The 17,066-nt window shown below is 44.1% G+C and overlaps 1 protein-coding gene across 2 annotated transcripts in view; it reads right to left on the bottom strand.

The window, feature by feature from the left end:
- Window positions 1–15,898, bottom strand: part of SHTN1 (shootin 1) — a 102,587-nt gene extending 86,689 nt beyond the window's left edge. Inside the window, exon 1 of one of the 2 annotated variants that reach the window (XM_066355182.1) lies at window positions 15,636–15,898. In XM_066355182.1, coding sequence (XP_066211279.1) covers window positions 15,636–15,693 — 58 coding nt within the window. In that variant the 5' untranslated portion in view covers window positions 15,694–15,898. The remainder of the gene's footprint in view (window positions 1–15,635) is intronic. The other variant, XM_066355180.1, reaches the window with a different exon arrangement.
- Between the last annotated feature and the right edge of the window lie 1,168 nt (window positions 15,899–17,066).

Below are 17,066 nucleotides of genomic sequence, written 5' to 3'. Positions count from 1 at the left end.
TGGTCCCCAAACCCTGGGCCGCGGACTGGTACCGGTCCATTTTTCCACAGAGAAAGAATAAATAACTTACATTATTTTTGTTTTATTTATATTTAAGTCTGAACGATGTTTTATTTTTTAAAAATGGCCTGACCAGGCGGTGGCGCAGTGGATAGAGCGTCGGACTGGGATGAGGAAGGACCCAGGTTCGAGACCTCGAGGTCGCCAGCTTGAGTTCAGGCTCATCTGGTTTGAGCAAGGCTCACCAGCTTGAGCCCAAGGTCGCTGGCTCCAGCAAGGGGTTACTTGGTCTGCTGAAGGCCAACGGTCAAGGCACATATGAGAAAGCAATCAATGAACAACTAAGGTGTCGCAACACACAACGAAAAACTGATGATTGATGCTTCTCATCTCTCTTCGTTCCTGTCTGTCTGTCCCTGTCTGTCCCTCTCTCTGACTCTGTCTCTGTAAAAGAAATAAATAAATAAAATAAATAAAAATGACCAGATTCCCTTTGTTACATCTGTCTAAGACTCACTCTTGACACTTGTCTCGGTCACGTGATACATTTATCCGTCCCACCCTAAAGGCCGGTCCGTGAAAATATTTTCTGACATTAAACCGGTCCATGGCCCAAAAAAGGTTGGGGACCACTGTTATAAATCACCATTACTGTGGAACTGGTGGGCGGTTAGAAAATTTTACTACTAACAGAGATACAAAAGTGGGTGGTAGGTATAAAAAGGTTGATTACCCCTGCTCTATCTAATACTGCTTTGAAAAATAAATACATACTTGATTGGGAGGCCTTGCATTAGTTTACCCGACATTTAAAAGTATGTACAGATGATGTTGAAAATCACAACTGATTTACCACTCTATTCTTATTGACCTATTTACAGACATACAAAATGAACAATGAAAGTTTATAAAACCATGATCTCATATTGACATTAAGAAAATTTTTTTTTGTATTTAAAGCATCAGATAATGGCTTTGAAGGCTTTTTAAAAATACCAATACTATTCTTCAATTATATTGCCAATAGAATCTAGAAGAATCATTCTAGACTCTCAATTACTGGGTCTTTGTGAAAAGGGCTCATTAAGAATTCTTCACCTATCATATCTTAATGGAAATCACAGAAAATAGTCTTCACTGTGATGACATGAGAGTTAAAAAATAATAATAAAGCCAGGTACAGGGAACTGAAATAAAAAGCGTGGGAAGAATTCAACTAGTTGGTAGAGGAAGGGATCACTTAGGGGACAGAGTATAAAAAAAGAAAAAATTATTAATATTTTTATTTCTTTGAAGTTAGAAAACCAAGCTCACTGCTCTAAATAATATTTGCACACACACACACCATAATGAATACCTATGTATCCATTCTCAGCAAAACTGGCAGAAAAAAAACCTGAAGTGACCTACTATATTCAGCTACTTCTTTTTTGGCAACAGTAACAGGTCACAGAGAAAACCTTCCGATTGTTCCAAAACTAGCTCACAGTTTGAACATTTTAAGTTGGTTGCACAGCTCAGGTGCAATTTGATGAGAGATCCTCCAAATCTTAGACTCACCAATACAAAAGCAAAGATGAATTTCACCAATTCCCTGCCGCAAGAAAAATATCCACAGCTTGGGAAGACGTCATCTCTCAGTTTCCTGGGTCTAGTTCTCTTCATAGAGTCTTAAAGCACAATAATTAAAAGGTGCAGCCTAATCTCAGCCCGAGCCCACGATAACCAGGGGACCTTGGGCAAATTGTTTATTCTGAGGCATCTCATATTCCTCATTTGGAAACAAGGAGTAATAATATACATGTCTCACACTGTTGTAACTAAGTGTGAGTGAGTTAACATGTAAGATATAAGAGTACTAAGGCATGTGGAATGTTTAGTACACATTAGCCATGGGTATTCTTAACTGGCACAGTAAAGCACATCAGCTCTTGTGTGCATGCAAGAGATGTGGCTGCTTTCTAATGGCCTCAGACTGGGGCTTACTTTTGTCACATATGGTCTGAAAGAAGGCACAGCAGAAAATCACTGAAACCCTAGGTACTACTATCCTCCAGCAAATAAGAGGAGAAAGGGGCCTGACCAGGCAGTGGTGCCATGGAGAGAGCATGACTGGGACACAGAGGACCCTCGTTTGAAACCCCGAGGTTGTGGCTTGAGAGGGGTTGCTGGCATGACTGTGGGATCACAGACTCAATGACCCCATGGTTGCTGGCTTGAGCCCGAAGGTCGCTGGCTTGAAGCGCAAGGTCTCCAGTTTGAGCACAGGCTCACCAGCTTGAGCCTGGGGTGGCTGGCTTGAGCGTGGGATCATAGACATGACCCCATGGTCGCTGGCTTGAGCCCAAAGGTCACTGGCTTGAGCAAGGGGTCCCTCATTCTGCTGTAGCCCCGCCCCCCCAGTCAAGGGACATATGGGAAAGGAATCAATGAACAACTAAGGAGCTGCAACGAAGAACTGATGCTTCTTGTCTCTCTCCTTTCCTGTCTGTCCCTCTCTCTCTGACTCTCTGTCTCTGTCGGGAAAAAAAAAAAAAGAGAGAGAGAGAGAGAGAGGAGAAAGAGGGCTAAAGATCACTGGTACTTCGACAAAGAAGAGGACGCATGTCCAAGAGCTGTACCTTTCAATCCTGGCTGCACGTCAGAACCACCAGGGAAGCTTTTAAATCATCCAGATGTCTAGCCCCTCTCCACCCAGCCCTACCCAAGATTCTGGTTTAACTGGTCTAGGATAGACCTTGGGCATCCATATTTTTCTAGAAGTAAGCACCTCAGGTGACTAATGTGCAGTGAAGGAGTTGTCACCACCTAAGAGTACAGAATGGAAGAAAAAGGAAGATATGGAGAAAGTGATAGTATCAGACAGAGCATGAGTTTCAAGAATCACGCTGGTTTTCTATTTTCTAACTCCCTAAATTCCAAGAAAGGGAGTTTTCCTTCCAAGCTGCAAATCAGGGTATAATTAGCCCAGGAAGCAGCCATTGAAAACTCCCGATAACATCTCTGTCTAGAGGGAAAACAATCAGTTCGCCTGGGGCCTTCCCCGTTTTAGCCCTGAAGAGTCCAGGGTCCTTGGGAACTCTCAGTCCCAGGGAGGTTCATCACCCTGTCTCTAGCATTAGCTCCAGATCAGTATTTCCAACCAATACTTCCTAGACCAACAGGGTCAACTACGGTAGCAGCTAGCCGCATGGGGCTACTTACATTTAAATTATTTAAAATTGAATGAAATTCAAAATTCAGTCCTTCAGCAGCATCAGCCACGTTTCAAATGCTCAACAGCTACACGTGCTACGGTGGACAGTGGACACAGAACATCCCTATCACAGAGGCAAGTTCTACTGGACAGTACCAGTCTGGGCATCTCTGTCCTCGGTGGACAGTGGACACAGAACATCCCTATCACAGAGGAAAGTTCTACTGGACAGTACCAGTCTGGGCATCTCTGTCCTCGGTGGACAGTGGACACAGAACATCCCTATCACAGAGGAAAGTTCTACTGGACAGTACCAGTCTGGGCATCTCTGTCCTCGGTGGACAGTGGACACAGAACATCCCTATCACAGAGGCAAGTTCTACTGGACAGTACCAGTCTGGGCATCTCTGTCCTCGGTGGACAGTGGACACAGAACATCCCTATCACAGAGGCAAGTTCTACTGGACAGTACCAGTCTGGGCACCTCTGTCCTCGGTGGACAGTGGACACAGAACATCCCTATCACAGAGGAAAGTTCTACTGGACAGTACCAGTCTGGGCATCCCTGTCCTCACACTCAGCACCTGGAGAGGGAGCCCACCAACTGCAGACTCCCGAGTGCGGGATCGCCCTTCACTGGGGTCGTCAGCCACCGGTCCTCCGGGTGGTACCTCAGGACCACCCCTGAGTCCCCACTTTCCCCCACCTCCCAAGAATCATCACTCTGCTCGGATCTCTTAAGATGACTCTCCCATCTGCCCTTCCTCTACAGCCAGCACTTCTGCCGTGATTCCGACCCCTCATTGTGGCAAAGCGTCTTTATCTAGCCTCCATCCTAAGCTCAGTCTGTACGAGACAGACAGCATAGTAACAAAGAAACCTGGTCATTTCACTCTCTGATGTAAAAGCCCCCAAATATGTTAGAAACCCAATCTCCCTCTCTTCCTACTCCCCTACTCACCATCCAGCCTGAGACCACAACTTACTCCATCACCCCCAAGTCCCAACGTTTCCCTGAACCCTCTAAGACCTTTCATATCCAAGTGTCTTTAACATGTTTTTCCTTCTGCCTTCATGTTCTCCCCCGCCCCATCTGCCCTACCTCCTCATCTCCATTGCAATTTAACTGTCATTTCTTCTAAAAAACAAACAAAAACCCCTCCCATTTACCTGAAGCAAAAATCAGTACTCATATTTCAACTATATTACCAAGGTACACTGTTCATATGTCTCTACTGGATGAAGCATCTATATACATACAACGTTACAAATGATTTGAGCACGAGTCTGTTTTCTTGTCTTGTCTCCCACTTGATTCATTGCTTACACCCAGCAGAACACCAAGCACAGAGTGGATGCCCATGTTGAACGAATGGCTGGTTCGTTTCAATCTGTGATGTAGAGCAATTAAGCCAAATATTAACGTCCTCATTTTAAAGATGAAGATGCAAATGCATTAAGAAGTCAAATCCGCCTGACCAGGCAGCGGCGCAGTGGACAGAGCATCAGACTGAGATGGGGAGGACCCAGGTTCGAAATCCCGAGGTCGCCAGCTTGAGCGTGGGCTCATCTGGTTTGAGCAAGGCTCACCAGCTTGAGGTCAAGGTCGCTGGCTCGAGCAAGGGGTCACTCGCTCTGCTGTAGCCCCCCCCCCCCATCAAGGCACATATGAGAAAGCAATCAATGAACAACTAAGGTGCTTCAACAAAGAATTGATGCTTCTTGTATCTCTTCCTGTCTGTCTGTCCCTATCTGACCCTCTCTGTCTGTCACACACACAAAAAATACGTCAAATCCCACAGTAAGAAATGGTAGAGACAGAACCAGTCTACAGATTCCAAGTCACTCAAGTCAAACACATTACGAGCATTACTGTGGACAAAGGGCCTCCCAGCACTAGAGCAGAAACTGTCTTGGAGGGTGAGGCTTGCATTTTCATGCATCCAGATGCCACAGTCTAGCGCAATGCCTGGCATGCAGGAAGCACCTGATAAATGTGTGCTAAACTAAGGAAAAAGGAAGAATGAGTCTAAGTCTTCACACGAATCAACCGTGAAAGAGCCCATAATCTCCTCTCCATTGTAGAAGGGTCTCTGACGTCATATGTTACAACAGGGTACTTCATAAAAATGAAACTTTAAATAGCCATCACATTTACCCAGAAGACCGCCTCGTGAGCCCCTCTAATGGAGATTCTCACCTGTTGAATCTGCATCTCTGAGGCTCGTGGAGGCTTGAAACACCTCTTACTAATGGGGAGTGAGGCATGAGTCATAACAGTTAATGTGCAATTAGGGCATTACTCCCTTCTGCACACATCCCAGTGGGGCCCGCTCTTAATGCCAGAGAAGAAAAGAGACATCATCTATACCTCACTTGTTAATTAAAGCATTAGAAAAGTCAGGGAAAGCACTGCTGGAAAAACTAATCAGAAAAACAAAAGGTGACAGATCTCACATCTGAAAAGAAATCACACCAAGCCTGAAACTTACTCATCACACAGCTCAGTGTCAATGAATTAATGAAGCTTAAGAAGCACCCACAACAAACTATATTCAGGATTTCAAATTAACCAACAGAAAGGAAAGAAACTGAGTAATTTTAAAATACAAGTATAAGTCTTGTTTCTGGTCCAGTATGTAAGAAACTTGTGAACTGACACTCCCATCCTCACAACAACAAAAAGCCGAACAAACCAAATATCAACGACTCTTCTTAGATCTTTCAGAGAACTGAGGTCACGGGGTAAATCGCCACTCCAAAAATTGGAGAGGCAATTGAGCAGATGCAGAGGGTCGCACCTTTCATTAGAGCAGAAGCCAAGGGGTAGAACCTGCTTGCTAATCATAACAGGGCAGCTTACGCTGTGATTGACAAATGATTGACAAACGGCTGGATGCTCAGTTCTCATATGAGGAATCCAATGAACAATGTGAACTACGGAACGAAAAGAGGCAGAGGCGAGGTCAAAGGGACCAGAGGGAAAGGGGAAGAGAGGATGGGATCAGAGAGGGGAAAGAGATTAGTGAAATTATGTATACATAACACAGAGACAAAGAGAGCAGGCCAGCAAATCCTGGAGGGAAGGGGGGAGGGCGTTGTGGGAAGGGGGCAAGGGGGTACCAAGGGAACAGTGGGTGGGGGGAGAGGGAGATATATTCGATGGGACACTTGAATCTATGTAAACACAATTAATTTTAAAAAAGACCCTCAGGGGATGGACCAGTCTGAGGATGGTTCCCCCACATGTGAGTTTTACCCCCAGGAGTGCTAACAGGTCCTCCAAGTGAGCATCAGAGACAATGTCCCTACTGCTTCTGGCCAGGGAGGGGGGAGAAGTAGCCAGTTTCAAATCACTCCGAGTATTCTGTTCTCCTTACCAGGCCTGCCCTCCAGAGAAATTCCTTTGCCAGAGCCTCACAGACTTACAGGAAGGGAATAACCCAACTCCGGTGCCCTCTAGCATTCCTGACTCAGCTAAGGAGGAAAAACAAAACTGAGAGGCACTTGTGACAAGTCACAGCCCCGGGACATCGGCTCCCTAAAAGACTAAGTAAGGCCTTATCACAGGTGACACACTTCTCTTCCCCATACCTTACCACCACATGAATGTGTACAGCACTTTTAGTCATAACTGCCAAAACTTTGAAGCTACTACTGTGTTCACCAGTAAGTGAATGGATGGATAAAGAAACTAGGGTACACCCACACTAGCGACTTTCAACTGGAGTAGGAGGGCAGTGGACACACTGGTGCACAAGAATCTTTATAAAAACACACAATACCTGACCATTTAGTCAGGGGCACCTCTTTTCCCTGAGATCATCAGATAAAAAACTGACAACAGCCAACACAGTAATAGCCATCTGGTATGAATGAGTCAAAATTATACCAATTTTTTTGTCAGATTGGCAAAAAATATATTTTTGGGGGTGCACAGAATTTCAGTAGATTATGTATGCCATGAGATGAAAATGGTTGAAAATTGCTGATCCACACAATGGGATATTATCCAGTGGTAATGAGAAATAAATGAGCTAGCAAGCTGGAAAAGGACATGGAGGAACATTAAATGCAAATAATTAAGTGAAAGAAGTCAATCTAAAAAAGGCTATCTACTGTACAATTACACTCAATGACATTCTGAAAAAGGCAAAACCATGGAGCTAGTCAAAGGATCAGGGGTTGCCAGGGGTTCAGAGGTAAAGAGGGAGCCGTGAACAGGTAGAGCAGAGGAGATTTTTGGAGCAGCAAAATTATTTGGCATAATAATGTAATAGTGGGGACAGGTCAAAAACATAGAATGTAGATGTATAACATGTCAGTGTTGGTCAATTAGTTGTAATGTACCATACTAATATAGGATGTTGATAATAGTGGAAACTGGGTGTATGGAAACTCTGTACTATCTTTGTAATTTTGCTACAAAGAATAAACCCTAATGTAAACTATGGACTTCAATAGTTAATAATGATGTATCAATATTGGTTCATTAATTCTAAGAAATGTTGTCACACTAATACAGGACACTAATAGGGGAAATGAGGAGGGACATGGGAGGAGCTACATAGTAATTCTCCATATTTTCTGCTCAGCTCTTCTGCAATCCTAAAAGGGCTCCCAAAATCTTATTTAAAATAAACAACTTCCAAAATGTCTTATCAGAATCATATACTGATTTGTGCTGCAGAGGATTTTAACTAAAAGGATCCTAATATATTTATTATATTATACAAAAACTTTCAGAACTCATGGGTTTTTGTTGTTTTTGTTTTTAAGTGAGAGTAGAGGAGATAATGAGACAGATTTCTGAATGTGCCCTGACCAGGATCCACCCAGGAACCCCATCTGGGGCTGACGCTTGAATCAACTGAGCTATCCTCAGCACCTGAGGCCAACGCTCAGACCAACCGAGCCACTAGCTGCAGAAGGGGAAGAGAGGGAGAAGGGGGAGAGGGAGAGGGGAGAAACAGATTGCCACTTCTCATGTGTGCCCTGACCGGGCATTGAACCCGGGACAACTACATGCCAGTCCAACGATCTTTCCACTGATCAAATCGGCCAGGGCCCAGAACTCATGCTTTAATGTTTAAAATGCTTAGCCAGCGTGGTAAGCAGAGAAAAACAAAAGCCACATTCCTTCTACACTTTAAAGCAAAGCCTGGCTGTGTTACAGATTTATATAATAAAATCTACAGCACAACAAAGTTTAAAATACACATACGTTTTAAATCCAACAATTTGGCTTTTGAGAATTTTTCCTACAGCTGCACTTACAGATACATGGTATACAAGAATGTAAGTAGCACTATTATTTTCAATAAATTTTCATTTATAAGCTTTAGATTTGCAGCAAAATTGCAAAGATAGTACAGAGTTTCCATACACCCAGTTTCTACTATCAACATCCTGTATTAGTATAATACATTACAATTAATTGACCAACACTGACATGTTATTATTATGAATGAAAATCCATACTTCATTCATACTTTCTTAGTTTTTAACTAATGTTCTAGTTTTGTTCCAGGATCTCATTCATTCAGATAGCACATTGCGTCTAGTTGTCATGCCTCCTTAGACACCTCTTGTCTGTGACAGTTTCTCAGACTCTCCCTGTTTTTGATGACTTTGACAGTTTTGAGGAGTACTGGTCAGGTATTTTGTAGAATGTCCCTCAATTGGGATATGTCGATGTTTTCCTCATGATTAGACTGGAGCTATGGGTTTTTAAGGGAAGACGCAGAGGTCAAGTGCCATTTTCATCACCTCTTATGAAGATACATACTATCCTCAACGAGGCTGGAAACAAAATAAAGATCAAGTCTCGCATAAACAAAACGGTACCTACTATCAGCATGGTGCAAATCACCACTGCAGTTGACCTTGATCACCTAGCTGGGGAAATGTCCGTCATTCTCCACTGTCAAGTTATTCTTTCTCCCCCTTCCCATACTGTCCTCTTTGGAAGAAAGCCACCATGCCCACCCTGAAGGACCAGGGCATTATGCTCCACCTCTTTGGGAAGGAGTCTCTATATACATTACTTGGCATTGTTTGTATAGAAGCTTTGTCTCTTCTCCGTTTATTCAATCATATATTTTTATCAATATGGACTCATGGATATCTATTTTATGCTTTGGGTGATAATCTAATATTTTGTTGCTCATATTGTTCCATCTTTGGCTACGAGGAGTCATTTTGGTGGGTTCTTGCATCTCTTTCACACATCCTCATTATTGTGGGCTTGTGTGAGCACTTCCTCAGTTTCTGGGTATCATCTTGTATCATTTCCAGCCCCGGGCACCCCGGTCCTAGAATCAGCCATTTCTCCCAGGAGTTTTGTTTTTTTACCTAGAAAATGATACAAGAAGCATGTTCTGGAGCTAGATGGGTTCACTGCTGCTGGTATACCCAGGCTTTTAGAGCAAGGATATATATGTGTGTATACTAACTCAGTGTATATATACATAGCTATATATATTTTTATATATAACCATCTGTATCTATATTAAGCTAAACATGAGTTCATACTGATGTCTCCAACTCTTATCTATTGCTAGAAGCATTACTATTATTTTAACTTTTTAGTGAGACAGTGAGACATAGAGACAAAGAGAGGGACAGACAGACAGGAAGGGAGAGAGAAAAAGTATCGATTCTTCATTGCGTCACTTTAGTTATTCATTGATTGCTTTCTCATATGTGCCTTGATGACAGGGGACAGGGAGGCTCCAGCTGAGCCAGTGACCCCTTGCTCAAACCAGTGACCTTGGGCTTCAAACCAGCGACCATTGGGCTCAAGCCAGCAACCATGGGGTCATGTCTTTGATCCCACGCTCAAGCCAGCAACTCCATGCTCAAACTGGTGAGCCCACACTCAAGCTGGCGACCTCAGTGTTTCGAACCTGCATCCTCTGCGTCCTAGGCCAATGCTCTATCCACTGTGCTGCCGCCTTGTCAGGTGAAAGCATTTCTAATCTCAAATAAAAACAGAAACATGGAAGTGTCCATCTAGAAGATGTTAACTACTTTGTGGAAAATCCATACACTGGAACACTAGCTAATTAATTTTTAAAGATTTAACTCTTTATGTACTGGTAAGAATTCTTTTTTAAAAATATTTATTGATTGATTTTGAGAGAGAGAGGAAGGGAGAGAGAGGGAGGGAATGGAAGGGGGAAGAAAGAGAGAAAGAGAAACACTGATTTGTTGCTCTACTCATCCATGCATTCATTGGTAGTTTCTTGTACATGTCCTGACCCAGAATCAAACCCACAACCTTAGAGTTATAAGGACAATACTCTAACCATCTGAGCTACCCAACCAGGACTGTACTGATATGAATTCTAATCCTATATATTAAGTGATAAATAATATGTGCATATAAGCACACAGTTTCTGGAAAGAAATACAACAAAAGGCTAACAGTAGACAACTTTGAGGAATGGAAATAGGTGAGAGCATGCATGATCAACGCGGTGGAAATGCCCTCACAGAGGAAAATGACCCTGAATTTCATAATCGTTTGTAGCCCTCCAAGGATCGCAGTGCCTAATAAGATGTGCTGTACAGTTTATCTGTGGCGTTAAAGTTTTACGCCACAGGGAGGAGGACTGGTTGGGGGAGAAATCTGCAAAAGACTCCTTAGGAAAACATAATGAAATAAATATTGGGAAACAATGAGTTAGATGGACTATGGAATAGGTCATTGGACTTTCACTTTATATGCTTATTTTTTCCACAAAAATTTGTTTATGATTTTATCTATGTAATGGAAGTGTTAACTGAACAATGAAATTCTGACTTGAAGACGTAGTTCCTCAGCCCATGCTGAGTTTCCATCTCATGGAGGGTTGCCCGAATGATGTCTTCTTAGCGGTGGCTAACCAACTTTAAGAGGAAATGGCATTTTTAATACATATGCTGGTTGGCAACAAAAGCCATATGGACCACAAGTCCTAAAACACTTACTGGTCACTTACAGGAAAAGTCTGCTCCCTTTGTATGGACCCAGCATTAGCAATGCCTCAGCTCTTCCAGACGGACACGGTCATTGTGGCAGGCCCTTCTGTTAAAATAATGTTCTGGTACTTTCTAACCTAGAGCCAAGGGAATACTGGATGCCTCTTTGAATCACTGACTCAGCTCTAAGAATAAGCTTGACTAAATTTCCATCTGAACCTTAAGTGCTATCTCAATAATCTTGAGGAAAATAATAGTAACTAAAGATGAAAGGAGATTACCTTGCTTTAAAACCAATTATCATACTATAGGAAATCCATTTTAAGTAGTGTTAGCTGAAGAACAGCCCATAACTTGGGTTGTTTGTTGTTTTGGTATGATGTTAGAATGTCCTTATGGTTAAGTGACAATCACTGTCCTCCAAACTTCCTCAACAAGTTTCAAATGACACAACATTATTATGTTGACCAGTCTAGTGGACGGCCATTGTTTGTGTCTGCCCAGTCTGCATCCCCCCTTCTGGTAGTGGCGCACCACTCTATTTTGGACAACTGCTTTAATCCATTAGTCTTTGTGGAGGCTGCCAAAAATGGTGCTTTGCCCTTCCCTGGCCAAAGGATTTAAATACATAACCCAGACTAGGTCAGTTAGACAGTCTTTCTGGACTCTACATGCCTACCACCATCTCGAGGCAGGAACTCCTCACCAGCGGGGACAAGGATTTATTCATCTCTGTATCTCTGATGCCTAGCACAGTGCCTGGCTATGAATATTCAATGCATGTGGGCTGAATAAATTACAAAGAAAAGCATGTACCTTAAACAAATGCTAAGCTAAGTCTATCATTTCCCAACAGAATTCTGGAGGGGGAGCAAATTGTATGATGTTTTGTAAGGGAAATGTCCACTTTAGTAGCTAGGAAATATGCATTGGAAATAGTATCCCAAGTTGCCATTTCTCAGTGCATTAGAGATGTCAATCAGTCCAATAAAATAAAGCCCCAAAAAGACAAAAGGAGAATTACCTCATTACCTCAACATCTGCTTGAACATAAGCAATCTCACACTGGCTAATTTTTTTTAAAGGGACATAATATAACTTTCTAGAAAGACATAATATAGCTAATTATACCATTCACTGGAAGGGAACATACAATGTTTTGAAGTAATTCAGAAGTGGGTGTGATTTATAAGACATGGAGCTGAGGGAATGGTAAGTATAAATTAGAGATTGTTCTTATTATGACAGACTCCGTCATTACATTTCACAACTTTTGTCAAAAGCAACCTTATTCACCATACCACTGAAGGCTTCACATTAGGGAAGGCTGCTGTCAGCTCTGCCTTTCAGCATCGATAGGAACCTTCTTTCTGAACTCCCTTCTGGGGAATGGATTCAAATTTCAGAATTAAAACTCACTGAGGAAGGAACAATACGATGAAACCTCACTGGTCAATAGACCTATGAAAAAGATTTCAAACCTCACTAATAATCAGGTAATACAAATTTTTTAAAGGTATCACTTTTGTTCATCAGTTTGGCAAAATTAAGAAACTCGTCATGTTGTTAAAATTAATAAAGACCGCTATTGGTCAATGTTGACCGGTGCCAACATTGGCGTTTCCTGGGCACTACTAGGGGACATGTGAACTGGAACAGCCATTGCGGGGGGCACTTTTGCAATGTCTAGCAAAACTTCATGTGTACATGCCCTCTAATCCAACAATTCCATTTCTAAGAATGTAGCCTAGAAAAATATTTAGAATTGTAGAAATTTATTTGCATGATTATTTTACCAGTGACTGTTTACCAGACAAGAAACTTGAGAAGAGCAAAGACTGGTTCACCATCTCAACCCCCAGTGACCAGCACATGGGCTTGACATGTACAGTAGGTACCTGGTAAGTATTGGTTAGAAGAATAAATGAACACGTTTATTCAGCATTAAAAGAGAGTATTAAATGGATATTAATTCTTGTTCACATTAAGTAGTGGTGCAGGAGTCATTAAATTATTATTAACAGGTAGTAAAAAGTATCATCTATTTTCAAAAATAAATGATACATTCCATCAGCTTACAAAATTGGTCATAATATTGGTAAGAGCCCAAACATCTCGGTACCTGTTTTTCCACCTCAAATCCCTATCTGCCCAGTTCATCCCGTTGGTCAAACAGCAATTAAATACTCTCGAATTTGGGAGCACAGTTTATGATCCAATGACAGACATATGCCCTGATTCTAAGATGTAGAAATATTATAGTGTGGGCTGAAAAAAAATTCCAAACCTGTGTAACCAGAATCAATATCCTTTTTTTAAAAAAAAAAAAGTGTGCCTTTTAAGAAACACAAATGTCAAACTCTAACTGGTCTATTGCATTGGCTATGTCATAATCAAGGAAATACACCCTCTACAAATACCATTGACATGGCTTTGTTTCTTTTATGATACAATAAGAGAAAGAACCATAAATTTAAGAATCCTTTCTTTTTCTCAGCTCTCAAATCCAACAAATAAAGACAGAGAATATATTCCAAAATCAAATTTAAACAACTTGTGGGTTATCTGTATTGTTAACCTACCCTTGAAATTATATACAGAATAAAAAGAAGTGGAATTTTTTTTATTAGAAGTAGAATTATCATTTGAAAACTGACCATCCATCAAAAGATCCTGTATCCATTGACAGATATTACCAGTAATGAAATCTCCAACGTCTAGAATATGAATTAATTATCTTTAGGGATGAGTGTAAAAGGTGAAAGGGAACAAGAGATACAAACTTCCAGTTATAAAATAAATAAGTCATGGGAATGTAATGTATAGCACAAGGAATACAGTCAATAATATAAGAACTTTGTAGAATGGCAGATGGTTGGTTACTAGACTTATCTATGTGATTACATCATGAGGTACTACTATACAAATGTCAAATCCCCATGTTGTATACCTGAAACTAATATAATATTATATGTCAACTAAATTTGAATAAAAAGGCTTTAAGCTTGGGGGGGAGGGTGTTACTAGAAATTTAAAAGATACTAATAGATCCCAGCCCTTCATTAACACACTTGAGATATTCCAGATAAAGGCATTTTGTCCACTCACTAGATTCACTGATGCTGGTGGCTTCATGACCTTGAGCTAACCTGCAACAGGAGTTGATAGTACTGGGAAGGCAAATTCCATTAACATTATCCAACACTTTCTAGATGCTAGATACCACAGAGGAATGCGTTTGGCCATCTTAGTGAGACTAAAGAACTTCCTCAAGGTCACCCAGTATACAGTCAACAAGCTCACAAAGTAAATAGAAAACAAATTTGTTTCCAGGAAGGACCCACACACCCATTGCAAATGGTATGCTGCTGGTTTTAAGGCGCAACAAGTCACGGGACTGGGCAGGACCCATGGTCCTCTGATTTAGCCCTTGCCTTTAGTCAGGTGAGGCTTAGTTAACCACAAGACCCCTGGAAGGGATACCGACTCTTCCCCGTTCACAGAATTGGTGACTCAGCAAAGAGAAGTGAAAGAGCTGGGACCAGACACCAAGGACCAGCCACAGAGAAGGGGCCTGTGTCCCCCTTGCGCAGAGCCGCCATGTCAGCAAGTTAGAAAACTACTGTTCACGTGTTTTTACTTCCTACATTTGTATGGTTCCTCTCCTTCTTGATCCATAGTCTCAGGTCACCTCTGGCCAGGGCAATAATTATTTCAAATTTAAAAAGTGTGAGGTTCGCATTAATTTGGCATTGTTCAGTAGTGCATAAGTGATGGACATGATTGATCAAAACAATTCTTTACAAAGGGATAATCTCCAGTTACCAGGGAGTGTAGAAATGCATGCACATGGCCTGGCTTCCCAGTGGAGGAAGCCCCACACAGGCTGCGTGTTGACTCACTGACTAATAAATTGCTAAAAATGAGAAGTGATAAAACACTTCAGGGCCTAAAAAATCCTAGCTGGGTAAAGAAAGGGGAACTAGAACAAACCAGAATGAAAAGCTGGGAAGGCTGGAGCGCAGCGCTGCAGGCCTCCCAGCGCCAAAGAGCAAGGGTGGGGCCGAGGCTGGGGAGCAGGGCCAGCCTAGCTGCCCGTGTCAACCCTTCCCAAGATGTCCTGCCCCACACGCGCTAATCCCACGTGAAAGGTGGTACCGTGAGGGCAGGTCTGCGCCGAATCCTTGTCCCTTCCCCCAACACCCAGATCGCCAGCTAAAACAACCAGCGGGTGGCATTTCCCGCACTGCCGGGCCCGACACTGCCGGGCACCCGCACGTTACCCTCGGGCCTGGGCTCTCCAATGCGCGCGGTGCGCAAGGGATGCCGCCACACGGGTAACGGAGCTACTGGGGTGACCGTGCGACCGCGACACCTGCTGCCCAGCGTCCACGAGCCCGAAGCCCGGCGCCCGGGAGCCGTCCCCGCCCACGGGCCGCGGCCGCCCGCACCTGGCCGCTGCGCGCCCGCCTACCTTGCTCCTTGAGGTTGGTGATGAGCTGCAACTGCTTCTCCTCGTCCGAGCTGTTCATGTTGGCAGGTGGGGTCGGGAATAAAAGGCAAGGACGGAGAGCCGAGGACTACGACGGGGGGAGGGGGAAGGAAAAGCAGGATGCCGACGGCGTGCGGCTTCGCTACCCGGAAGTTGGACTGGCTCCCGCTCCTCCTCCTCCTGGCGCGGAGCGCGCGAGTGAGATCATCCCCACGCACCTACAGCCGGCCCGCTGCACCTGCGGGCGGCGGGCGCGGAGGGGGGCGGGGCTCCGGCGGCCCGGGAGCGGGAGGTGGGCTGGGCTGGGGGCGGGGCCGCGGGGCACCGGGGCCGCAGCCCTTGCCCTCGCCGGCGCTGGCTGCTGCTGCTCGGCTTTCTCGGCGGAGGCCGGCGCCGCGGGTTGCGCTGGCGGGAGGGCGTGCGGGCCCGGGGGCCTGCGTGGGTCGCCCCGACTCGCTCTTGCACACCTTTCTCTGCCTACCGCACCCCCTACCCCCCGGGGAACCCAAGAGGCGGATCCCGGACAAAACCCGCCTTGGATCTGCAGCGTCTGTGGGAACCGCACTTGGAACGTGGAGCGAAGGCCGGTCCCCGCGAGCCACCCAAGTAGAGGGGACCCGCTGGCTTCCTTTCCGATTCTTACACGGCAGGCAGGGACTGAAACAGGCCGGCCCGTTGACACATAGTGAGCAAGGAGGGCGTGGTAGTGAGTTGAAAGTTCCCATGTCCAGGAATGGCTTTCTCCAACCTCAATGGGGTTGAGAGGTGGGTCTGAACCGGGGTCCTGCAGCACGTGGGTCGCAGGCGCTCGCGGATCATCTGGTTCGCGATGAGAGGACCTTCTCTTTAGCGAGGCTGCCACTGCAGTCTGAATGTCCAAGGCCACACGGCTGCCTGGCAATGTAGCCTGGCGGAGTGAAACCTAGCATATGTCCCACTTCACGGCCCTCTGCACTGTTCAAACCCGGCTCTGGGTTAGACCCTGACCAGGAGAGAGGCGGCAGGCCTGCCCGATTTCAAAATGGCTCTCTCCAGCCCCCGATTTCTGGTTGTAAGCCTTTGGTCAGTCTACTGACCTCTCTCAACTTGATCTAAAAATAAGAAGAATACCTACTCTACAGGAGGAGTTGTAAGGATTGAACAGAGAGAGGAAGAAATGCAAAACCTCAAATCCAGAATTTGATACACAATAGGTGGTTTGTTTGTTTTTTAAAGATTACAGGTCTGTGAAAAAGGGGTTGTAGATGCTAATTATGAGCTAAAATAGGCACAGTCCTTTTACACTGATCATTAACATCCAGAATAAATCCAATGAAATTAGATTTACTGAATACCTCAGCCTCAATACTCTTAGTGAGGGTCCTACACCAGCTACTGCTTCTGCTCATTCCTCATTTGCTGGGTAATGCAAAT

This window comes from Saccopteryx leptura, chromosome 13, assembly GCF_036850995.1.
Source record: "Saccopteryx leptura isolate mSacLep1 chromosome 13, mSacLep1_pri_phased_curated, whole genome shotgun sequence".
Lineage (NCBI taxonomy): Eukaryota > Metazoa > Chordata > Mammalia > Chiroptera > Emballonuridae > Saccopteryx > Saccopteryx leptura.
The sequence above is the reverse complement of the archived record's forward strand: the minus strand, read 5'-3'. Positions and strand labels throughout refer to the sequence as shown.